The following is a 25,731-nucleotide window of genomic DNA, read 5'->3' as shown; positions in this document are numbered from 1 at the left end:
AATGTGGGTGGAGCAAGAAAACCAAAATGAAAGGACATAGAGACAAGGAAGGAAAATGGGTTAGACTACCAGTTAACTTTGCTATGTCAACTAACACAATTATTCCTTGACTTAGAACCTTCCTCTTATGTATCATAATAAAAATTCCACTATAATTTAGACTAGAGCATAGATCCTCAAAAAGCAACATTATTAATGGTATTATACTGTATTATCATTTTGACAAATTTCTGACTTGACCTGCAAATTTCTACTTGATTCAGCTATGAAATAATGAGCTCATCTGCATTGAAAGAGATAATCACGAACATTTGTTTACTATTTTTTTCTTTTCACTATCTCATGCCACTTCCATAAACTACTTCTCAATTTCAAAGAGTATAAGAATAAATTTTACAAATTTTAACTAACAAAGGTGAAAGGGTACATAAGATTAGTGGATAAAGGACTTTTCCTGGAGACAAAAAGACTTGGATTCCAATGAAATATTAGGAAATCAATTCAGTTTGACTATGGGCAAATAATTCATTATCTCCGTGATATTAGGCAGATTTCTAAGATCACAAATTACAAGGTTCCCTACAGAGATGAATCTTGGGGTGAGGAGAAAAGTGACAGAAGGGGAACAATTCTGAAAATAAGTTTATTATTAAAAATGAAGATGGAGCAGATTTCTATAACAATTATATGACATGGGAGTACCTCAGTTGGGTAAATCTCACAGTCTGATATGGGGGAAATGGCAGTATGGTTATGACCTATACTATCTGGTGATGAGAAGACAAGACTCCTTAAGAGAACTTCAGAGAGAAATAAAGAGAATAAAATCACACAATAGAGACTGTTGTTTTATCTTTTTAAAATTTTCATTATAAGTGATTGTACTTACAGTTAATTACAAGGGACTTTTTTCTTAGTCACAATGTTCATATTTTCAATTGATTAAATTGATGCCAATATTATCAGCTCCATCTTAGTCTTTTATTCTAACAAAAATTATTGCAGAGCTTTGATTTTGCATTCAAGGAATTCCAGCAGTCAAACTTGTGGAAGAGAGTCTCTAAAGTCTTTTGAGTTTGTCCTGTCATGTAGCAGCATACACTGAAGTCCTACTCGAATGCCTCATCATGGCATGAAGGCATCTCAGAGCACTCAGACAATGTTAAAGAAACAGAGATTTTGGCAGGTTCTATTAAAACTAGAAAAATGAGTACAGATCTGCTGAACAGCTACATCTGGTTTCTAAGGTTCAATCTAACCAAATACAGAGAAGTTTAACTTAAGTTACACATTAGCAGATGGCTCTCAGTACTGAATTATTACAAGGATGATAGTGTCTAAAAAGGTGGCAGAAGGAGCTGCACCATAGTGATCATACTACTTCCAAATATCAAGTTAATTTTTTGTACTTGAACGTTGAGACCTTTATCCAATGACCAACAAGCTGACAGACTGCTGAAAGGATGGAAATATACAAGGATCACAAGGACATTGTTGCTAAGAATGAAACCAGAAGCCAGAGAAGTAAATAAAATAATTTGGGTGAAGGGAAGTCAACAAATACCTTGGTATCCAGTGATTGCAGACATTAGGTGAGCACAGTAGAGGATTAAGAGTCTGTGCTTCCCCAGCATTATCTTTGAGGACCTGCTATGCAACACCTGAAAAGGACTTTGTCACAAGACGGTCCAAACTAGTTCTCTTGGCACAATACAAGCAATTTCATATGAAATTATTAAACCTTGATGTAGTTAAGTGAAACAATTTGTCAAATAAAGATTAAATCTCTGGAGCCTTCATTCCCTCAAATAGCAAGCCAGGTCTTTTCATGATTTAGAACCTTCCATGAGCTGATTGCCACTATTTACTGAGAACTCATTGTGTGTAATATATTAGCAGCTCTCAAAGGCTTTAAAGAGTTCATGCACTTTGCATTTCAGATGGCATTTTGAATCTGCATGAAATATTAGAGTCAGTCTTGGTAGGAAAGCATGTGGCAGGAATTCACTTGGAGAATCAATGCTTGCTGTATCCGTTACTTGATCCATTTCCACAAGTTTCCTGAGCTGTAAAATAAGGAGGCGCTTGGCTACCTGATTTTGATGCTCCTCTCTCTGGAATCAAGCCTAAATATGGACTGAGTCCTCTGAATAGGCTTAGAGCTTGCCAGGTAATGTGTACAAGTGGAATACAATATATGCTATGACCCTAACCCTCACAAGGAGCTTAAATCTACCTAAAAGGCATATGAAATAGCAAACAACACTAGGCAGCATGTCATTAAATACCAACTAAGTGGCAAATACACTGAGTGAGAAAGGAGTGACTGGAAAAGGTGACATCCATGTGGGCTGAAATACAAAGAATGCTGAAATTGATAATGGCAAAATAACATGACTAGCCAGAATATCTTTAAAAATAATTGATTGCGTGGATAAGGATTCTGTGACAAAAACTGTGACCTACTTTCATTTAAGCAATAAAATTAGCATTTGATTATTATACAATTCAGAAATCAAACATGATATTCTATGACCTGAGTGAATAATTTAAAGAACTATCATAGAAATAAGGAGCTTGGAAGGGCCTTAAAATTTATATAGTTCAAATCTCTCGTTATATAGTTGAAGAAAAAACACATAAGGGGGTAAAGGTGCTTGTCCAATAAAGGTCCCAGGGGAAGGGGATCTCAGAGCTAAGACCCAAGTCCTCTTTACACTGGATCCCCTCATGTCACAGAGAAGAAAACAAAAATCCAAAGAGAGGAAATGATTTGCCAAGCTTACATAGTGTCAGAGTAGGGACTAGAATTAATTCCCAATGCTGTAGCAATTATTTGAAATGAACTATTTTTTTTGGGGGGGGGGGGATTATCACTTGTATTATTTTATATACTAACAGAGACAGAGCATGAAGAATAGGTAGAAATTAAATCATATAGTTTTATCCCAAATAAGTATCCCTCATCTTCCTGGATATATTCCAATTTATCTCATTCACTGACCACAGAAGGCATCAAAGGAAACATTACTCTCTGGCTCAGGGATTTTAGAGGCAGCAATTGATACACATAATTACAGAATAAGATACTAATTTCTATTTTTTTTTCTATAGACATAATGCAGATTGACATATCCATACAATATGATTTTTTAACATTATCAACAATGTGTCAAAAATGGAAATAATTTTCTTGAGATTTTTCAGTCACTGAATAACTAGATATTTAAGCCTTAAAGGACTCTATTAGTCTCTTTTTATACACAACTCTGTTATCAACTGTTCATTAATTACTAAGCACCTCCTTTAAATAGAATGCTGTAGAGGAGAAAGGGAGGAGAGCGGGTTATAATAACATTAGAAGGTAAAAGGGTGATCTTCTACAGAAGCAATACCCACTGTAAAAATCTCTTGATGTGAAGTCTAAAGACTGAATCCCAACTTTACTAGTTACCATGATGTGAGATATGGAGCAAATTACTTACAAATCTTAGGTCTTGGTATTAGGGAATGGTGCTAGATAATCTTGGAACAGACCCCTTTCAGCCCAAAAGTCTATGTACCCCATCCTTTGTCAGACTGGGAAACTCTATCATAACTGTATTTGTCTTGTTTTTTAATTGAAAACTTTTATTTATGTAATTAATTTAAATTATTTTTCCATGGCCACAAGATTCATGTTCTTTCCCTGCCCTTCCCCCCGCCCCCTCCTGTAGCTGACACATAATTCCAATGGGTTTTACATGTGTCATTGATCAAGACCTATTTCCATAGTATTGATATTTGCACTAGGGTGATCATTTAGTCTCCATCCCCAATCATATCCCCATCAAACCACCTGATCAATCATATGTTTTTCTCTGTGTTTGACTCCGACATCATAACTGTATTTGTACCAGCCCACCACATTTATAAAATATTTAGGAACTCATAAAAGAACGGGCAATAGATAGAGCAATGAGTCTAAAGTCAGGAAGTTTCATTTTCCTGAGTTCAAATCTAGCCTCAGACATTCACTAGCTGTGTCACCTCATTTGCCTAAGTTTTCTTAGGTTCTTCCAGTATCTTTGCCAAGAAAACCCCAAATGGGGTTCATCAAAAGACTGAAAGCAAGTACACAATTAAACAATAAAAGAGAAATATAAAGATATAATTAAAGCACTGACAATATTTAATGAATAGGTATTAAGAGAGCATATGCCCAAGTATGAGGCTCTTAGGGAGGGTAAAAAATACTGGAAATGGTTACTCTAGTGAATGAGAGATTAAGAAAGGGCATTTTTGGAGAATAGGACTATTCCTCTGTATAGCAGGGAGGAAGGAGAAATTAAAATGCTTTAAGTGGGCAGCAAGGAAATCCATAAAGAGAAATGATGTAAAATGCCATTATTACTTAAAGTACTGGAAAGAGAGGAGGAGGATCAAGAAGTCATTTCAAGAAGATTCAGCCTTGAAAACAAAAAAATAAGTCCATCAAGTTTTGGGTGGGGCTAACTCTAGCACAGCATGACATAATCATGCGATTTTAAGCTGGACGAGGTCTTAGAAATGATCTAAGCTCTCTCCTCCTCTTATTTTAAAGACAAGGAAATTGAGGACTAGAGAGGTTAAGTGGCTTATTTAGCTCAGGTCATACAGATAATAAGTAAGTGGGCTGAAATCAGAAAGAAAGGATGAGCTTAGAGTATGTCATTTGGGGGAACTAAGGGGAGCTCAGAAAGAACTCTGCCTAACTCTATATAAGTTTGCATAGAACAACAGGGTGAACAGCTAAGACTTACATAACTTTCCCCTTTTGTTTCTTATTTTAAACTGCTGTATATTTCCCTGAAGTGACTGTTGGTTAAAAACCTTTAAGGAGCCTCAAGAAGGGTTGTAGGCTGATTTTAGGGAGCAGAGCCAAGAGAGAAGCCAAAACTCAGGTAAAGCAAAAAAGCAGATGAGAGAGCATGGAAACAGTGGAAAAGCAGGCAGAACAATAAACGAGCCAATATGGAGGTCTTTAACTGGTAGAAGAGAACCACACAGCCTTAGTAGGAAATAAAGACACTATTCAAGTACAATTCCACTGTAGCAGAAATAAAATAGGTTTAACAAAACTTCCTATAATCTAATGGCCATTTTATAGGTTCCAAACAATGAATAAACAAAAAAGGGTCTGGAACACACCAAAGGAAGTAATGAAATATAGGAAAAGAAATCAAGGGATTTGGAGGCATAAGCCTACGAATCTCAGCTCTGAAATGTCTGATATGTATGACTTTGGCTAAATCATATATTCCTTTTGAAATTCAAAATTCTAATTGGTAAAAATAAGGAGGTGGGGGCACCTTGTGCAAAGCAGAACCATAATGTTCAGGAGAGCTAGGTGATGCAGTGAATAAACTTATGGGACTTGAGTCATGAAGACCTAGATTCAAATCTGGCTTCAGATACTTCCCTTAACCCCATTTACCTTGAAGCAATTCCAGAATTTTTGCCAAGAAAATACCAAAAGGGTTGATGAAGAGTCAAACTAACAACAACAATAAAACTCTTAGTTGAATTGAATTAGATGAAGTACATTTGATTATGAACAATAATAAGTATCCTTTGGCACTTCTGAGTGCTGAAAGATATTTGTTGTTATTATTATTGTTATTATTATTATTAAAACCCTTACCTTCCATCTTAGAATCAATACTGTATTGGTTTTAAAGCAGAAGAGTGGTAAGGTCTAGGCAATGGGGGTCAAGTGACTTGCCCAGGGTCACACAGCTAGGCAGTGTCTGAGGCCAGATTTGAACCTAAGATCTCCTGTCTCTGAGCTTAGCTCTCAATCCATTGAGCCACCCAGCTGCCCCCAAAAGATATTTGTTATTGATAGTGACTTCAGGATAGAGGACCCTGGGGCAGGTGATTAAACTGTTTTTAATACTTAGCTCTTACTCATAGAGTCACATTATTTTCTGGGGTTACTAGGTCCAATTATTCTATAATGGAAAGAGCATTGGATTTTGGAATCAAGAGATTTGGCTTCCAATTCTGGCTCTGGCACCCTAAGCAAGTCATTACTAACTGATTGCTTCCATTCCTCTGGACTTCACTATCTTCTCTATGAAATGACAAAGGACTGAATGAGGAGGCCTTTGAGTTTCCTTGTCTTCTGACTCTATATTCCTGCTGCTTTGATTTATAAGCCTGTAACCCTAAAAAAAAAAAGGACCTGACTATAAGTTAAGAAAACAATTGCAAGAGAAATTATGCGAATCAGTTATTTTACATATGTGTGTACATAAACTTATAAATGGATTTGAGAGCCCACCCTGTTATGGAGGAATGAAGGGGGGGAAAAAACCCTAATCCAAAAGAATCCTTTATTTACATAAATGCAACTGTTTTATGGCAGAATGTGACTATATAAATATATTCTCAAAGCTTTCCTGAAACAAGCAAAAGCAACCTAGTGCCCTAAAAATACAATGCTGATGAATCACTGACGATTCATGCTGCTGTTATGCAAATGGATGAATCATATCTTGGTGACAAACACTGGCTCAAATACCTGGGAAATGCAAAGGGTTGGAGAAATGTTTCAGTTTCTTATTTTCATACAGAAAACATAAGCCTAAAACTCAACACAAATGAAAACAGTAGAATTATTCCCATCAAAAATAGGTTATCAAAACTTCTGTAACACAACAGAGAAATTAAATGACAGGTGTTTAGTTTATACTTCACTAATAAGGTTTTACTATATAAAACATTAATAGAGCTGCTGTTTTAAAATACTGGTATCTGCCAATAATAAACATGTCTTACGATGTAAAAATCAATAAAAATATAAATTAAATGAAAATTGTAACAATTAGAACTGTTAAAAATGTGGCCCTTTTTTATATTATTTAGTATCCTCAGCACTTAGCTCAGTGCCTAAGGTTAACATGACCTAACCTTCTAGCCTAACCTATGCTACACTTTTAACCTGAAGATTATCTTCTGCTAAAAGGGATAATCAATCTCTAAAAAGCAATGGAGTGTGTAGATTTCAAAGCCTATATAGTCTGACCCATATCTAAACAAGAAAATCCTCTAATAACATGCATGACAAGTGGTTGTCCAGGGGAGCTCACCACCTCTCGAGGTAGCCCTATTCTACTTTTTGATAGTCATTTTTGTTTCAAATTGGTGGGGAGTTATCCCAGCTATGGGAACTCCCTCCATTCATACAGCTCAATGATGTATTTATACTCTAGTTTTTTAGAGATTCCATCAGATAAAAGAACATGGGTTCTTCACCTTTTTTGGGTCATAGATTTCTTTTTTGCAATCTGTTGGTACCTATGGACATCCCTTCTCAGAATAATGTTTTTTTAAATGCATAAAATAAAACACAAAAGATTATAAAGGAAACCAATTATTTTGAAATGATTATCAACATCAAAAAAATCATAAGACTCTTGATAATGAAAATCTGCACTAGAGGTTAAATGACTTGGCCATGCTCACAGAGTTAATATTGATCAGAAACAGGTCTTTCATGAATATCTTTCATGACTCCTTTTCTTCATGACACTTTCATGTGTCATGACACTTTCATGACAGAAAATCTTTCTGACTCCAAGGCTGGTTCTATTTTATCTACTGCACTATTCTCCCTCTTGTGGAATAAAGTGTGCATGTATATGTTGTGCATGTGCATGTTCAGGTGTGTATAAATCATCTGGTTAGTGCTTAAGAAACTTAGAAAACATAAAAGAGATTTTTAGCTTTGGATAAGTTCTTGGTTATTTATATTTAATCTCATCTTCCCCCACAGCTATCCTTCACTTTCCATTCCTCCTCTGCTTTTTTTCACACTAATCTGCATGTAATGTCTGAGATGAATAGTGATCTTGTCATTTTTCAGTCATCTCTACTGAGTAAAACAGTTTAATTTCAAAGTTTTTAATGCTTTAGTAACTCAAAATACAGAACCAACTAAGAACAAACTCCCACTCTGAAAAATAAGTTGTATTCTTCTTCATGATAACTTACTTTTTTTGGAAGAGGAAAAAAAGAGCATGCAGAATGGGACTGAAGAGAAATTAGCACTTCAGTAATGCTGAAAAAAGCAATGAAGAGTAAAAAAATTTTGAACAAAAATCTTTCATTAGGGTATTAGATATGTTCATGTTCTGCTAACCAAAGTAATTGAGTATTGAATGTTGAATGTAAAATATATTACTTACTATTCTTCAAAAGATTCCTATGAATGAAATTTGGGCAAATGAATGATTTGAAATCCATGATAACTGATTCTGCCTCCTTATGAAGTCACAGAAAGAGTACTGAGAGAAAGTCAGGAGGTTTAGCTTCAAGCATCACCCGCAGGTCTTAATATATGTCAATAATGTTTATGTTGCTTACCTTCCAGGGTCTAGAGGAACAAAGGGCTTTGTAAGCCATAAAGGACGATCTCACTGTATTATTACCTAAAGTCTTTTTTATGTAGTGAGGATTTCTGCTGGGGGCATGGTAGCATATAATCAAGTCCATGTTCCTAGAGAAGCTAACCAGAGAATAATTGAGTTTAGGAGTTCTGAAGTGCAGTAGGGCTAAAACTAGTTGGATCTTAGCAATAAGCACGGAATTTACTTGGAAAGGTCCCCTGGAGGGGGGTGGGGTTGGCAGCTGGGTAGCTCAGTGAATTGAGAGCCAGGCCTAGAAATGGGAGGTCCTGGGTTCAAATCTGGCCTCAGACACTTCCTAGCTGTGTGACCCTGGGCAAGTCACTTAACCCCCATTGCCTAGCCCTTACCACTCTTGTGCCTTGGAACCAATACACAGTATTGACTCCAACAAGGAAGGTAAGGGTTTAAAAAAAAAAAGGAAAGGTCCCCTGGAGTGGAGGACCACCAGGAAAGGCAAGGCAGGCTAAATCTTCCATGCTCATCAGAAATGGAATCGGATTCAGTAGCCCAGATAGACAAACAAGTTCACAAAAAAGAGAAGAGGCAGAGATGCCTTAGAGTGTAATAGCAACAATCTGTTTGGAAAATTCCGATTTTCATGTCAAATTATATTTTTGATACATACATATCTGATATTGATATTTGACTCCTACAGATGCAAAAAAGGGTGATACTTATTGCTCAAACATATCCTCCGGAAGGGCACGTGCCATCAAACTGAATTTGGCACGAAGCATAAAATCTTTATTTCCAATACACTGAACATACCTCCATAGGGGTCTGTCTAGTGAATAGAAACGCCGATAGTGCAAAACACCAGCTGCTTTTATGATGAATTCATTTTTACATCTCTTTCTTACACCTTCCATGGTATTTTGTATCTACTATTTTTTTAAGAAGAAATTCAAGCCATAAGCAGCTAGTATCTACATTAATCTCCAGTCTTCTGACTCCAGAAACAGTGTTCTCCACAGTACTAAAATACCTTCTATACAAAGCAGTGACCCTAGCACTTGGACAAATGATACAGCAGAGAGAGAAATAAGTCTTGGAGTCGGGAAGAGTCATTTTCTTGAGCACAAATCTGGCCTCAGATACTTACTAGATGAATGACCCTGGGTAAGTCATTAGACCTCGCTTGCTTCCAAATCCTAAATGGGGTCACAAAGTGTGACACAACTGAACAACTGCAAAATTCTCTCCCCTCTTCTCTTCTCCCTCTCTCTCTCCCACCTTTCCCCATCAGACATGCCTGAACTCCAAATGCAGCACTACCATGACATGCTGGCTCAAATTATTAAATTGATGGTTAAAAAATATGGGGAAAAAACTTTTAAAAAAATAATTCACTGCCACAGGCCCAAATAAAAGTACACACACACACACACACACACACACACACACACACACACACACACACACACACACACACAAGTTAGTAGACAACCACAATAATATGGCTTTTGAAGATCACAAAGGCAGAAACTAATGAAGTCACAATTTGAACCTCAGTCCTCTGACTCCCAATCCAATGCTAATGGATGACCATTTTCATTTAAAGAACTGATAGCTCAGTGAATAGAGTGCTAGGCCTAGAGATTGGAGGGCCTGGGATCAAATCTGGCCTTAGACTTTCTAGCTATTTGACCCTGGGCAAGTCACTTAACCCCCATTGCCTAGCCCTTTCTGCTCCTCCACCATGGAACCAATATACAGCTTTGATTCTAAGACAGAACGTAAATGTTTTGGGGAAAAAAACCTGATGGGACTTTTTAAAGTAATAGCAAGCACTCTTCTTTTTAACAAAGGGCAAATTCCAAAAGCACAAAGCTACATCTACTATCTGTTGTGATCACAAAAATATCCCTTTTTTCTCTTACCTAGCTGAAATGAATACACTAAGTGGTGCTACCTATTTATGACTTTAAGTTTGCTATCTCCAAACAATTTGCCAACTATAGAGATGAAAACTATCAATAATCATTAATTTTCAAAACAAGTTTCCCACCAAAGTCCTTATAAATGTCATTGAGCAAATATTGCCAGAGTTAATTCAGAGTTTAGCATTCCACTGCCAAATGTTGATATTTGTACCAGGGATTTTAAATTCACCCCTTTTTTAACTTGTTAAACAATTATTTTTTTCTATACCATCTTCAAAATATTCCTCCTACTTCCTCTTCATTGCTGTTCTGATGATTTGTATTCTAGCAAAATCTTAGGCCATCTGTCCCCTCCTTTCTTAAGTTGAACATTTAAAAAGAATTGTTCTCCCTACAATTCCTTTCTCTAATAGCTAAGCAATAAATGAATTTGATAAAACACATTTTCTGCAAAAGTGTGTTCTGGAAAAAGAAAAAAGTCCTCACAATGTGAACTCAAGTTGGTATCTAGGACTGTTAACTGAGAAAGACTTCAATTCCCAGCTTCTTGCTTTCCAGATCAACTGGGATTATTAGTGCTATAGATGAGGCAATCCCTAGGGAGAGGAAGGAGTTCTTGGCATCACTAGAAGTCAACCTCTCTGACCAATTATGGAACATTTTTGATGAGCTCCAAAGGGAGTATACTAACTCGTTGTCCTCAGCTGCAAAAATGCTCACTAGAAAAGAGAACTAGGAAAATGAGTGCGGAAAGTCAAGGGAAATAGAATCCTTTGGGATTATACAGGGATAGGGAATAATTTGGGTCACTTTCATGGAGATCAAATATAGATATAGTTTGTAAGTTACTTTGAAACAGAGCACATAAAAGTATTGGTTTGTTTATTTTCACATTCTTTTTTCAACTCTTCAACATTTTAAAAAGTAATAAATGGAATCTGTGTATTCCTACAGTTGGCCTACAAAAATATCACATCTTATCTACAGGCAAGCACTCAAATGACAAAACCTGACAGGTAGAGCCAGAACTTTTTCAAATGCAATTCCATATTCCTTAAGGGAAAGGAAATAAGATTTGTTGGATCTCAAGTTAGGTCTTGAAATCTAAACTTCTTGAACAGCAAATGAATGTAATAATGAATTCTGGTAGAATGCATTTCAAAAAGATTTTTCCCTAACCTCTCACTTTTCTTATAGAACAAAATATCTAAAATATGGTTTCCTATTAGAATGGATTTTTTGGTTTGAATAAAAACAAGTTTACATTCAGTTATAAGTTACTAACATATCAAAAGTATATAATTTCATTTAAAAAGTTTAACAGTTTCTAAAGTAAATACTTTTCTACAACACACAACTATATCAAAAGAGGAACTAAAATTTCAAAGTAGACATCTTATAGCATGCTGAATTGCACCATGACAGAACCCCTTCTGATGTAAGGATATTATTGTACTATGCATCCATTGAAAGCTCAATTTTATCCAGAGTAATCCTGGAACTGTTTACTAGGCTTCTGTATATCTTAAATTTCAAGGCCGAACAAATATTTCTCACTAGTTACTGGTGCTCCTATAAAAGGGCCACTTGATATGGCCAGTATAAAATCAACTATAGGCTTCTTGCATAGATTCACATCTACTTCTTTAGATTGCCAGCCTGCCATTCCTCTTGCTAGTCAAAAGGTCAGCTTATCTGCCACCTCCTCTAGTAGTTGATCTTAATGCTGCCCCACCTAGTTGTTAGCAATCTTGTCCCTTCCCAAATTACTGAGCATAGCATATTAAGATAGCTGATTGCTATAGATCTGACTGCTATAGTACATGCAAAATAGTGTAGAGGGGGGAAAAGAAAACACAGGACAGAGCCTTGGAAGTCACCCAGAATTAATAGATATAACCTAGGTGAAGATCCAACAAAAAAGATTGAAAAGAAATGGTTATACAGAATTATACAGATTGAAATGCCAGAAGGTAGTGCCACAAAAACCTACACTGAAGACAATAGTCTTCTAAAAATAGGATGATTGATGTTAACAAAGATGGAAGAAAGGGCAAGAAGGATGGGGCCTGAGGAAGCCTCTAGTTATGAAATATTATAGTTATAAATGAGCAGGATAAGAAGTGTTTACATTAAAATAATCATATATTAAGCACCTTAAATGACCAACAAAAACAGAGAAAATTATAATATTATTTATCATATTTTCCAAGTTTTGATGCATTTATCTAAAACCAGCTTTCCCTTTACTGACACAGAACTGTTAATATCATCTCAATCCCAAAGGCATCTACTCTAAAATAGCAAATGGTTCATGAAATTCATCAGCTCTATGTCAACCTGGAAATTTGGGGGCTATATTACTTTAGTTGTTTCCCAACCATTATTTACTTTTAAATTGCTGTGAAGAAAAGATGTTGTACCAAATATTGCTCATCTGATGGCCTAAAGCCAGTTGATAATATTTGCTACTGCTTACCTAAGGGAGGAAGGTCAGGATCATGGAGTGGTGAGAAGATTGGTAAATTCTGAGCATGGAATGAGCTATTTCATACAATGCTCAAAAATTTCTCAAACTAGATGAGTGGTCACTTAAATCAAATTCAGAATATCTAACATTAAAACTAATCTTTCATATACTGACACCCCTTTCTAATTTATTTTTTTGTCAATAAAAGATACTATCATTGTCCTCAAGTATTCCTTGGAGTTCTCTCTTTAGAATCAGAGTTCTTTAAAAAAATCTATCTGATAATATATAATTGTTTTCTTTGGTAATTCCATGAATTTCATTTTATACATTAAAAAAACATCATTCTGAGATGGGATGACCATGGTTTTCAACAAACTATCAAAGAAACCGGTGACTCCAAAAGGTTAAGAATTCATGCTCTAATAATAAGGAAAAAGACATGTACAAAAATATTCATAGCTGCACTCTTTGTGGCGGCAAAAAAATTGGGAAATGAGGGGATGCCCTTCAATTGGGGAATGGCTGAACAAATTGTGGTATCTGTTGGTGATGGAATACTATTGTGCTAAAAGGAATAATGAAGTGGAGGAATTCCATGGAGACTGGAACAACCTCCAGGAAGTGATGCAGAGTGAGAGGAGCAGAACCAGGAGAACATTATACACAGAGACTAATACACTGTGGTACAATCGAACGTAATGGACTTCTCCATTAGTGGCAATGCAGTGATCCTGAACAACTCGGAAGGATCTATGAGAAAGAACACTATCCACATTCAGAGGAAAAACTGTGGGAGTAAAAACACAGAAGAAAAACAACTGCTTGAATATATGGGTCGAGGGGATATGGTTGGGGATGTAGATTCTAAATTAACATCCTAGTGTAAACAACAACATGGAAATAAGGTTCTGATAAAGGACACAAGTATTACCCAGTGAAATTGCACGTTGGCTGCAGGAAGGGTGGGTGGAGGGGAGGGAGAGAAATGTGATTCTTGTAACCAAGGAATAATGTTTTAAATTGACTAAATAAATTAATTTTTTTCAAAAAGAAACACAGAAGAAAAAAAAGAATCCATGCTCTAGAGCTGAAACTATAGAAGCCACCGTAACAATGACAACAATAATATTAACAGTTAGCATCTAAATAGTCCTTTACAGTTTGCAAAATGTTTCCTATACCTTGTCTCTTCTCTGAAAAGCTCAGAGGTTAAGTAATAATTTTTTTAGATAAGGAAACCAAGGCTCAAAGAACTTAAAATAATTTGTTTTGTCCCCCAAAAAAAGTCATAAAAGAGGAAAGCCAGAACTTGAACAGAAGACTAGATTTCAAGTTCAATGACCTGTTGTTGTTGTTCAGTTATTTCAGTCATGTCCAACTCTTCAGAACCATATTTTGGGGGTTTCTTGGCAAAGATATTGGACTATTTTGCCATTTCCTTCTCCAGTTCATTTTACAAATGAGGAACTTAGGTAACCTTGTCTAGTAATCCCTTGAGCCCTTTGCTTCTTTTCTATAATTTACACTTTTAAAACAACATCACTTCATGCCTTTAAATACAAAAGACTGATAGCTGATAGACATAAAAGTCAAGTAAGTTCTAGTGATAAAAAATAAATTTCTAGTTCACTGAAATACAACTTAATAAAATCAAATCTATTGTACCTTTTAAGCATTACTATGGCAAAACTAAATGCACATTACACTAGCCGAGTTGGAAATATAGTAATAAATGGAAAAATCTACTGAGCTTTTAAGTCTTTCTTAAAGGAAGTAGTTTTTTAAAAGTAAAAATATCATAAAAAATAAGTTACGCTCATCTGTTATCAGCACTCTCAACCCCCTTGCAGTTAATCTATATATTTATCATTAATTTCTCTGCGTATATGTTGCATCCCCCTGGCTAGAATATATATGCTCCTTGTCATTGTGGAGATTCTGGAGGGTTTTTGTCTTCATATATCCATTACCTAGTAAGTACAATACCTTGAAAACAGCAGGTGCCTAATAAAACTATTTTTCAACAGTTGCTTTAATATTTTTATACCTAAATTAAAATTAAACAAAACTTCATAATTGTAGTTTTATGTGGGCCATGTATAGGCTCAAATGTGGGATTTCTGTTATATGAAGTAATTTCCTAATGCCCATGTAATTAATATGTTTCAGGTAGGATATAAGCCTTTCTGATTCCAAGAACTGAAACTACACTATCATTCTTTGCTGTCTTCTCATTCAGATAGACATCAACATAGAAGTGTATGTACACATACATCCCCAAATCACGGAAATATCTATATTCTTTCCTCAAATTCCTAGGCAAAAATGGGTTTCTCTATACATTTAGTGATAACGTATTCAATATTCTTCCTTAAAGATCTATCTTACAAATGAACTTTAGGAAGACATGCCATGGTGAAAGATAGCAAATTTGGAAAGAAAGAGGCCTGCTTAGTATGTATTACTCAGTTTTTCTCTCTCTTCTTTCATAAGTCTCATCTGCCTTAGACAATTAGGGAAGAGTCACTGAGAATATATGTATAAGTACCCTATGCATGAAAGGTAGAACCACAGAGCTAGAAGGATTAGTGGAGAACATCAAATGGAACTCTTTTGCCACTCAACAAATCTTTCTCCTAAGGCAACATCCTCTTCTATGTTTCCATTCACAAAACTTTATGAAAGTTTCAAAGTCAAGGTGTTCAAATTTTAATACAGTGATTAAAAAACCAAAAGTGCACAGTAAGAGAGAGACACTAAAGAGGAGAGATCTACAGGTGACTATCCAATCTCCATCATACTCAGACTCTACATGAAATACAAAAAAGGCTAGACAAAGTAGGAAAGACATTAGGAATGAGGATGGAGAGGCAAAAAGGTCTGAGTTCCTGATAATATATGATTGAACCCAAAAGTTATTTGGAAGGTATCTGAAGGAACCTGCCTAGTTTTTTTGTCTCAATTAACTAATTTAAGTAAGGGCAAATTTTATAGATTAGAACATTCCACGAAAGAAAAGCAGAGGTAACTGACCTTAAAGTTTTGTCATAAAGAATGACTGACTCCCCTGAACAGGAAGAACCTCTATCTTCTCAGAGAAGGCAAGTATGTATATAGAAGGAATTTGCCATATTTTTATTTGTGATAGTCACTATGGAAACAGGTTTTTGAGCTACCAGTTTAGGAGGGGAGAATGAGAGTAAAAGAGAGAACAAGAAAAGATGCAAACTTTAGAGTAGATAGCAAACATGGGGGAAGGAGGTTACATAATATTTTTTTAACTTAAGAGAATTTTGTACCTTGAATCAAATGTTTTCATTTCTCAGAATGACATATAAACACCTTTGATCTGAATATTTTGGGTTTGAAATATTAAATAATATAAGAGTTAGCACTTTGGGGGGGACTTTTCCTTCTTTGAATTGATGGGGGTAGAGAAGGGGAGACTCCTCAGTTTTAATTGCATATTAAACATTTTCATTTGGAGAATAAAATCACAGCTTCAATATCTGGTAAGTACTTGAATTTCACTGTAAAGCAACACTAAAATGTTACCATTCTGAAATGCCTAATATTAGGCTCTGGCTAAATTCTTGGATGATTACATAACGCTGCTAATTTTTTTTTTCTTAAAGAAAAAGAAAAAAGATAAGATCTTTCTTCCAGTCTCCAACATTACCATATTTTATATGCTTTAGTAGCTCTCAGTTATACACACTTTCAAAACAGCTCCCATCTGAACCCTTCTATCTATAATCTTGGGTTCTTCTCTTGCAGGAAGTAAAATCTGTGTACAGATCTATGCCTACAATCTAACCCGATTCTCCCACCCTGGATCATTTCTCTTTTATCAACTTAACAGCCTAAGATAAGCTGAGAATATGCAAAAGACATAGAAAATTAAGGGACTTGGCCTATACAGTCTGTGATATTTAGTAACAAGTCACACTATATATCTCCAACATCTGTAATGCAAAAACTGTAGTCAATCACCCACCCAGATGTTTCTTAGTAGCCAGGTGTTTGACATAATGTGGACACAATAGTCATATGAATGACTAAATTTTTCATTTTGTATAGTCAGTCTGGAATCTCAGAGACATATACATTATATTATATTATGGGGGTGGGGGGTGAGAGAATCTATTAAATCTATAAAGGTAACCCTTTTCAACTTCCATAAGCACAGATCAACAAGAGGATTACAGAACTAGAAAAACAAATACTCAAGTTGTATATTTATGTTTAAGAAAAGCATCCATTTCTGAGAATGCCAGCTAGGACTTTCTCTAGTTGATTCCAAATCTGGCAGAAACCCAACATTTATTTATTTAAGCTATATAATACTTTCTTCAGCATTTGCACAGGAGGGAAAAATAAAAAGCAAAAAACCAAATTGAAAAGGAAAGGTATGATGTCCTCTAAATTCCATATAAGCAAAGTGCATTTGGAGTTATATCAGCCCAAAGGCTAACAGAAGAAAATAACTATGTTCATATATGATGTGTTTTCAGAAGATTAGTTATTTTTTGCAAAACATTTTATAAGAACAATGTAATTTTTGTAGCTAAAACTGCACGTACAGTGAAGAGGCAGAGAACTCCCACCTCCTGAGCTTTTCAAGTCTTAGTCTTAAAAGAAAAACATTTGCATGCCCCATAATCAGTATTTTAAATCCTCAAAGCTAGATAGCAATGGAAAAACATCACATATGAGAACACATAATGATGGCACGTATAAATATGACACAAAATTACAAGCCTTCATAAACAATTCTAAGTTCTGAAAGGAAAAAGGTATTTCTACCTCGGTTATTTCTCTCAGTGAAGGATAACTAAAAAGCACGGCCTTAGGAAGAAATAGAATACATACCATGATAAAGTCTCTTTCCTTTGGAAAGGCAAGAAGAACAGATTTAAATTAAGACTTGGTGTATAAAAGCTGAAAGCATAGAATTTGTATCCACATAATGAACTGATGTCTCCTCTAAAGACGTCAGATTGCTGTTCAGCTAAACTATCTAAAAATACCTCCTTGCAAACACACACACACACACACACACACACACACACACACACACAAAATGAGTACAAAGAAGGTTCTTACTAAGCAGCTCGACTTGCACAAAATTACTTAATAAGTGATAGATTTTTTAAAATGCACTTAGCAAAAAAAAAAAAAAGTCAAATTTTATCCATCTCCTATGATCTTTTACAAACTGTTTTACAAACAGAAAAGTACAAAGAGATAATTTCTTATTAATAAATATTCTTAAATAAAAATAAAACAGTTCTGAAAAGCCATTCAAATAAAGAATAAAATGCTTTTCAGAATGACTGGTATGACAGGGACTCCGCAAAAATCAAATTAAATTTAAAACCTTGCCTTCCCCACTATGTCCCCAGTCCTTCATGTTACTCTAACACTGCCTTCCATTTTTTTCTTCCCTTAGGAAAACCAACAGTGAAATGCCAATATTTGGAAAAGCATTCAAGATGCCCAAGAAAAGCCCTTTAATGGAAACTGAAAACAAACAGGATCTCTCATAATATGGAAGTTATGAGTGGTCAGTTCAGCATCAGAGTGCCACTTAAGATCAAAGCTTCCTAGAAACCAGCTCAAATTAGCTACTTTCCCCCCAAGAAAGGTAAGTGAGCTCTAGCGTAGGAAACAATACAGAAAAAGGCCTAAATAGAGGTAAATGACACCTGCTAATCCTAACTCCTCATACAGAGATATTTCTATTCTAATATTCTCTAGAAACACAGCTCCATTATCAAAAAAGGAAAGCAGAGGAGAAATGAAGACTAAAATTCGGGTCATTAGAGATAAGCGCCAAAATGCTACTGCTAATGCAATTACACTCTTAGGCAAGAGGAAACCAAAATCAATGGGTTCTGGATGATTATGTCTCTTCACTCTCTTTATGGTGATAAACAATTTTTTAATAGCACTCTATGAAATCTATAGGAACTGTCATAACATTTCATTTTCTCCTCAAACTTCAATATTCTTTTTTATTAAGCATTATTTGCGCACATATGCTCATTTTTTATAGGGTATTCATAGTCGTGTTGGAGCCAGCTTTGACAAGAGCTGCATGTTATATATTTTTTAAAACATTTACCTTCTATCTTAATAGGTATTCTAAGATAGAAAATAAGCAAGGCCTAGGCAACTGGGTTTAAATGACTTATTCAGAGACCCATAACTAGGAAGTGTCCGAGTCAAATTAGAACTCAGGATCTCCTTATTCCAGGCCAGGAATTCTACCCACTGTGCTACCTAGCTGCTCCTAAATTTCCAATCACTTACACCTGGAAAACCTGCAAATACTACAAATAAAAACTTGATTTATTGTTTGTTTAGACTTAAGAAAATCATGGAGAAAATGCTAATAATGTAGATTAAACTTAAAAATGGGGGTAGGGGGCACAGCTGCATAGCTCAGTGGTTTGAGAGCCAGGCCTAGAGATGGGAGGTCCTAGGTTCAAATTTGACCTCAGATACTTCCCAGCTGTATGACCCTGGGCAAGTCACTTAACCCTCATTGCCTAGCTCTTACCGCTCTTCTGCCTTGAAACCAATAGACAGTATTGATTCCAAGATGGAAGGTAAAGGTTTAAAAAAAAATGTGTCATGGGTTCGTTTTTCCCCTGGACAGTTGGCTGGTAAACATTTACTTGCACAACAAAGAGCATCTTCTTTTGAACCACCAAATAGAATGTACACCCACTAATAGCAAAGATTATGTCCAAATCATCTGGGCAATATGGGCTGGTGTATTGTAGGTTATCTCAATAAATGTTTGCTGCACTGAAATAATATTGAGAATATATAGTGTTTACAATGGTTGTGTACAAAAATTCTCAATTATACCCGCACCTTTAAAAACTCATGCACAGGGCAGCTAGATGACTGAGTGGATAGAGAGAAAGGCCTGGAGATGAAAGGTCTTAGGTTCAAATCTGACCTCAGATACTTTCTAACTGTGTGACCCTAGGTGTTGTTCACTTAACTCCCACTGCATACTCTTCTGACTTAGAAACAATACATAGTGTTGGTTTTAAGAGGGAAGGGTTTAAAAAAAAACAAAAAAAACAAGATCATGAGCATCACTAAGTCTATGTGGCTGACAAAACACCTCTATCCAGATATTTCAAAAATAATTCTTGGGAAATCCTAAACCTAGCAAAATATAAACAATGGCAGTAAATCTTATTAGCTAAAATAAAGTTGGCACTAAAGACTTTATACCTGAAAAGCCTTCTGCCATTCCCTATAAAATGGGAACTTGATGGGTCAAAAGCAACTTAGGATGCATTTAATAAAAATCAACTTGTATCAAAAGACAAGTAATTGTTAAATTTTACTGCATGTTTTGGTTTCCACACAAGTTTGAAGGCAATAAAATGCTTTAATATCCAAGTTAAAATTTTATTCTGTAACAAAAAATAGATTTTCCAAAAGGTTCAATTCAGTTCACCAGTTACATGCTGCGAATGATATAAAATATAAGAGTTGCATGGCATTTAAATTCCCTGATAGCCTGACCCCAGCCTACTTTTTGAGCCTGAATATCACTCCACAGTCCTCACTCTTATCCTTCATGATGAATGAATGAAACTCTAACTCCATGTCTTTGCACCGGCCAAGAATGACGGGGATGGAAATGATGGAAACACACTCTTTGCTCATCTCGGTTTCTGGAATCTTTGATTTGCTTCAACTTAACTCAGAACTTGGACTACTACAATAGACTCCTGATTGGCAGTTCTCCATTTCCCATCCATTCTACCCTCCACTTAGCTCTTAAATGGATCTTCATAAAGCACAGGTCTGCCCAAGACCCATTACTACCAGGATTAAATATGAAATCCTGTCTTTGACATTCAAAGCCCTTTGTAGCCTGAATCTCTCCTATATTTCAATTCTTCTTATACTCTGCAATTCTTGCACAAGACAATAGCTCTCTTGGCTCTAGTTATCTACATTTGCTGTTTATTCCCTATGCTTGGAATTCTCTGTCTCTTCATCTCATCTCCTGATTTCCCAGGCTTCCTTCGGGTCCCAGTTAAAATTCTACCTTGTTCAAGAAGTCTTTCCTAATGTTCCTGAATGCTAGTGCCCTTTCTCTGTTGATTGTTGACAACCTATCCCGCATATACCTTACTTACACCTAGTTGTTATCATGCTGTTTCCCCCATAAGAGTGTGAACCATTTTTTGCCTTTCTTAGAATCCCTAGAACCTAGCTGTGCCAGTGTCTGGCACAGAGTAGGTACTTAAATATTTGTTGACTTGACAACTCAAATATCACTTTCTGTATGAGGTACTTCCTGCAATTTCTGGTTGTTACTGCAAAATTACCATGCATTGGCTCTGTGCGTGTGTGCGCGCGCATGCACACAGACATAAATGTCTTTGATTCTCTAGGTTGTTTCCTGGAAGACAGGAACCATATAGTTTTTCTTCTTTATCCCTGGCCATTTATTGCCAATTTCACTTAGCTATCATGGAGTCCATGCAAACTTGTGCTGTGCTTTATTCTAATCTATCTAAACTACTTTCCCAAACAGACTATAAACCCATTCAAGAATAAGGAGACAATATTTGGCCCTAAAAAGATTACATTCCACAGAGGCATACAACATGTTCACAGTAAGTAATCACAGGATTTTTACAAAATAAATACAAAGTTATGGAGGCAAAAGTAACAATGAAGGAAATCAGGAAAGGTCATAGATGAGTGAGTGAAGATAAAAGAAGAGATGTAAAGGAAGAAGACCTGGCATAAGGAAGTAGGTAAGATAAAGGAGACAGGGAAAAAATCAAAGATGGTTCCAAAGCTTTTGAACCTGAGAGACTAGGAAGATGGTATCACTGTGAAGAGAAAGGCCAAGTTGAGTGGAGATTAGTTCTGTTTTGAGTACTTTGAGTTTGAAGGATCAGTAGATATCCATGACGACTGTCCAGTAGGCAGGTAAAGATGTAAGAAAAGTACACATAAAAGAGATTAAGCCTAGCTAGATTCAGGTCACGCTTAAATAGATGTGGTAACTTGACCTTGGGGAGAACAAGAGTTCCCCAAGAAGGACAACATAGAGGGAGAAGAGACTACCCTTGACAACACACTCACTTGGGGGAAAAGCTGATGAACCAGTGAAGAAGCCTGAGAAGGAATAGTCATCTTCATATGTACAAAATGACTTACCCTCCCTGGGCCTCAGTCTCTCATTTGTAAAATGAGCAGATTAAACTATATGATTTCAAAGATCTCATTTTACATTAAAATCTAAGCTTCTATAATCTTGCATCTAAAAGCAGGAATGATATGTCATAGAAGCCCATGAAACACACACACACACACACACACACACACATCCATCTATATACATACATGTCCTCTCCACTTTCTGGATGATAGGATCTCAGGTTTTGACCAAGAAATATTCTTAGAGGCTGTTTAGTCTGATGATTCTCATTTTGAAGAAGGCTTAAAGAGAATTATCCCTGGTCACACAAATAGTATGAGAGGTGGGATTTTAAGATCAGATTTTCCTGACTCCATAAATTTCAACTATCACTCCATAAATATTGACAATGAGAGGAAAGTATGATTAAGGCAACTATGGGCAAAGCCCTCACTAATCCTACTAACCTCTAAAAGTTTCTGTGGAAAAATAAAAAGCATTGTGTAAACCATTAAACATTAGAAAAACGTGATCTATTATTCAAGGGCTTGCTGAAGCTCCATCCACTCCATTAAGCCATCTCAATTTAACTTATTTCTCAGTGGTCATTCTCCAACCCCACCCTGGCCCAATTCCTATAATATTCATTGTCTGTTTCACTTAGATATATCAGAGCATGTGCCAATTTAAGTTGTATTTTATTGTAACCCAACTATCCTATCTCCCCAACTAGAATATAAAAACTTTTGAAGTTAAGGATATGCATTCAGTGGCCTCAGAATAGTGTCTATTCTCTAGATAACAGAAGCTTAATATTTACTATTTTTAATTAAACTCTCCTACAAAAAATAAATAAGCAGAATTTAGAAAATAGAAAACAAAAAAAAAAACACAACAAAACAACTTTTCAGGACATAAAGGGAGGTAGTTGTAAGGATAGTTTTATCTTGTTACTATCATATCTGCCCACTTTCTATTTTTAGGAAAAATGTGTTCAATTAGTATTCATATCAACTTAAACCCTCCTTCACATCTTAATGCCAGTACTGTTCATCTTGGAAGAAGCCATCACTTGGAAATGAAGAGCCACTTCCTTAAATGCTGTGCCCTCACTTGTTAAGATGCTACAGCAGAATTATACATTGGTGTTCAATTATTTAATGTTATAGTCTTTCATGCAACTATTTATTGTTGAAAATAAATTAATTACCTCAAGTTTGTGCATATCTAGAAACCAAAAGTTGTCTGAATGTTTTATTTATTATACAGTCAGGTTCTTGATCACAATTAAGTCATCCCTTCAGGCGTTTCTAGACTAAACAACTTTTCCAATCCTACCACTTCATTTTTTTGAGAGTTCTCTTAGTCTTTCTCCAAAGACACCTGCTACATTTATCAGTGGTGGTGATGAATTACAATGAAATTGAGCAGGATAAGGAAATCTATGGGAGCGTTAGAATATCTGGGAGTATGGTCACATTGCCTCTTTCCTCCTGAACTCCCCCTATTAATTTAGCCTTCCAGATTTTAATAAATTCAACCTGGATACCAGAATAAAGAGTTAAATTCCCATTCTCTTACTCTGTACTGTAATGTATGTTGTATATGACAATGCATTTTTTAAAATTACTTAAATAATTTTGAAGCCCATGCTAACAATCTAAGGTATAATCAATGATATTTTAGATGGAAACTAAAAGTACATACTTAATTTCATCACTTAAGCATAACACACTGTATATATTAGGAACTTAATCAGAACTTGTTAAATTCAAGTGAACTAAATCTACATGACTACAGACCAGATTTAGGTTGACTAATGAATTCCACTCAATATTTCTTCCTATGGCAATATGGATTTCTCTAATCAATGAATCACCAAAATACTTACTTCCTAGGATTTATTTCTCCTTATTACTTATGAATTAATTAATTTTTTCTAGTGCCATATAACTAAAGCTAAAATCCAACTGCTTAGTACATAATTTTCAAGGTAATCATTTCTTTTCCAACCTTGAGATCCTCTTAGCACTCCTATAAGCATCCAATTAGTATTTTAAATTTTCATTGTGTAACTTTTCATCCTAGCATTAAGTTTGTCTCATCACAAGTTACTTGGGGGATTCTTTTAAATATTCCTAATAGCTGCATTTTCAAAGTCAAGAGAGAAATAAAAGTCAGTGTGTAAACTGAACAAAAGTTTAAAACATTTTACTCCTTACCTTAGGAAAAGTTATTAAGGAAATGGTGAATCAAATGCGGGGATATTTATTTTTTATTATCTCCATTATCTGTTTTACATATAGTACTTAATAAATGCTTGTTGAAATGAAATACAATTGGAAAAATATTTTTTAATTTAGTTTCTAGAAGTCCTGAACACCTAAGTATAAAAACACTGAGATAAAAAGACTATACAGAAATATTTTGCTTTTATTTCACTTTCCCAATGTAATATATATATATATACACACACATATATACACACATATATACATATATGTATATACACATACATACACACTATGCACAATTAAACTTGATAAAGGATATTACAGGTAAAATAGAAATAATCCAAGAAAAAAAGTCACTTCATGTGTTTGTGCTTTTTATAATCTAGAGAAAAAAAATTGTAGCTTTCGTTTTATCTAATACGTTAATTAAATGTCAGTGGTAGGGGCAGATAGGCAGTTCAGTGGATAGAGATCCAGGCCTGGAAACAGAAGGTTCTGATTCTAAATCTGGTCTTAGACATGTCTTTGATGTGTCATCCTGGGGAAGTCACTTAACCCCAATTGCCTAACCCTTATTGCTCTTCTGTCTTAGAATCGATACTAAGGATTATAAGTAAGGGTTTTAAGAAAAATATCAATGGAGCTTTTCCTGATACAATTTTGTGAAAAATTGCTACAATATAGTTAATATCATCCTGGTAAATCCTTCATATACTAAAATGATGACTGGGTTAATCAGACCATTTTGCCCTACTTTGCTTGTTGCTTTTGCTAATGAAAAAGTACTCCAAATGACAGCTAGTGAGAGAAGCAAATGAAACTATTTTTCTTCACTAAAGGGATTATAATTATGAGGGTATCTCATTTCATTCCATTTAAACAAACATTTATTATAGGCCTAATAATGCTTAAGTTGAACTGCGCTAATGTTAGAGATACAGTCCAAAACAAAGAGTCCTGGCACAATACTCAGAGCCACAAAAGGGAAACAGATAAAGATATAGAGCAAAGTAATAGAAAGAAATTTCTACTTTTTTAAGTGAGTGTATTAGCTGCTGGAAATCAGGAAAGGTATCAAGGAAGAAGTCATCCTTCAGTCACTCTCTGAAGGCTGATATTCTAAAAGACTTAAGGCATTCTAGACTTGAGGGACCTATCTGGTCAAAATTATAGTTGTGGAAGATGGAAGGTTGTGTACGGGGAAAAGCTAGTTGGCATAGGAACTATTTTTCCCTACTGCCTAAATCTAGAAGATTGTTCACAGCTATAAGTACAAAGCAAATGAGGCCAATCTTAGGGTTAAGAACTTCAGAATGTTCATAACATGCCTCTGAAACAAACTGCTCTGAAATGTTAAAATACCCTTACTATATTTTTGGAAACGCATTAGAATAAGGGTAGCTAGTTAGTTCAGGGAATTGAGAACCAGGGCTGGAGACAGGAGGGTCTAGGTTTAAATCTGGCCTCAGACACTTCCTAGCTGTGTGACCCTGGGCAAGTCACTTAACCTCAACTG

The 25,731-nt window shown here is 35.5% G+C and overlaps 1 protein-coding gene across 19 annotated transcripts in view; it reads right to left on the bottom strand.

Annotated features, from left to right (window-relative positions):
* RAPGEF2 (Rap guanine nucleotide exchange factor 2) overlaps positions 1–25,731 on the bottom strand; it is a 315,781-nt gene that overhangs the window by 69,956 nt on the left and 220,094 nt on the right. The window contains exon 1 of one of the 19 annotated variants that reach the window (XM_056802830.1): positions 17,661–17,982. The exons of 16 other annotated variants lie outside the window; for them this stretch is intronic. In XM_056802830.1, the coding sequence (XP_056658808.1) occupies positions 17,661–17,663 (3 nt within the window). In that variant the 5' untranslated portion in view covers positions 17,664–17,982. Of the gene's footprint in view, positions 1–17,660; positions 17,983–25,731 lie in introns of those variants that run through there. 2 more of the 19 variants (XM_056802831.1, XM_056802832.1) reach the window with 2 other exon arrangements.

This window comes from Monodelphis domestica, chromosome 6 (genome assembly GCF_027887165.1).
Source record: "Monodelphis domestica isolate mMonDom1 chromosome 6, mMonDom1.pri, whole genome shotgun sequence".
Taxonomy (NCBI): domain Eukaryota; kingdom Metazoa; phylum Chordata; class Mammalia; order Didelphimorphia; family Didelphidae; genus Monodelphis; species Monodelphis domestica.
This window is presented reverse-complemented; position numbering and strand designations above follow the sequence as displayed.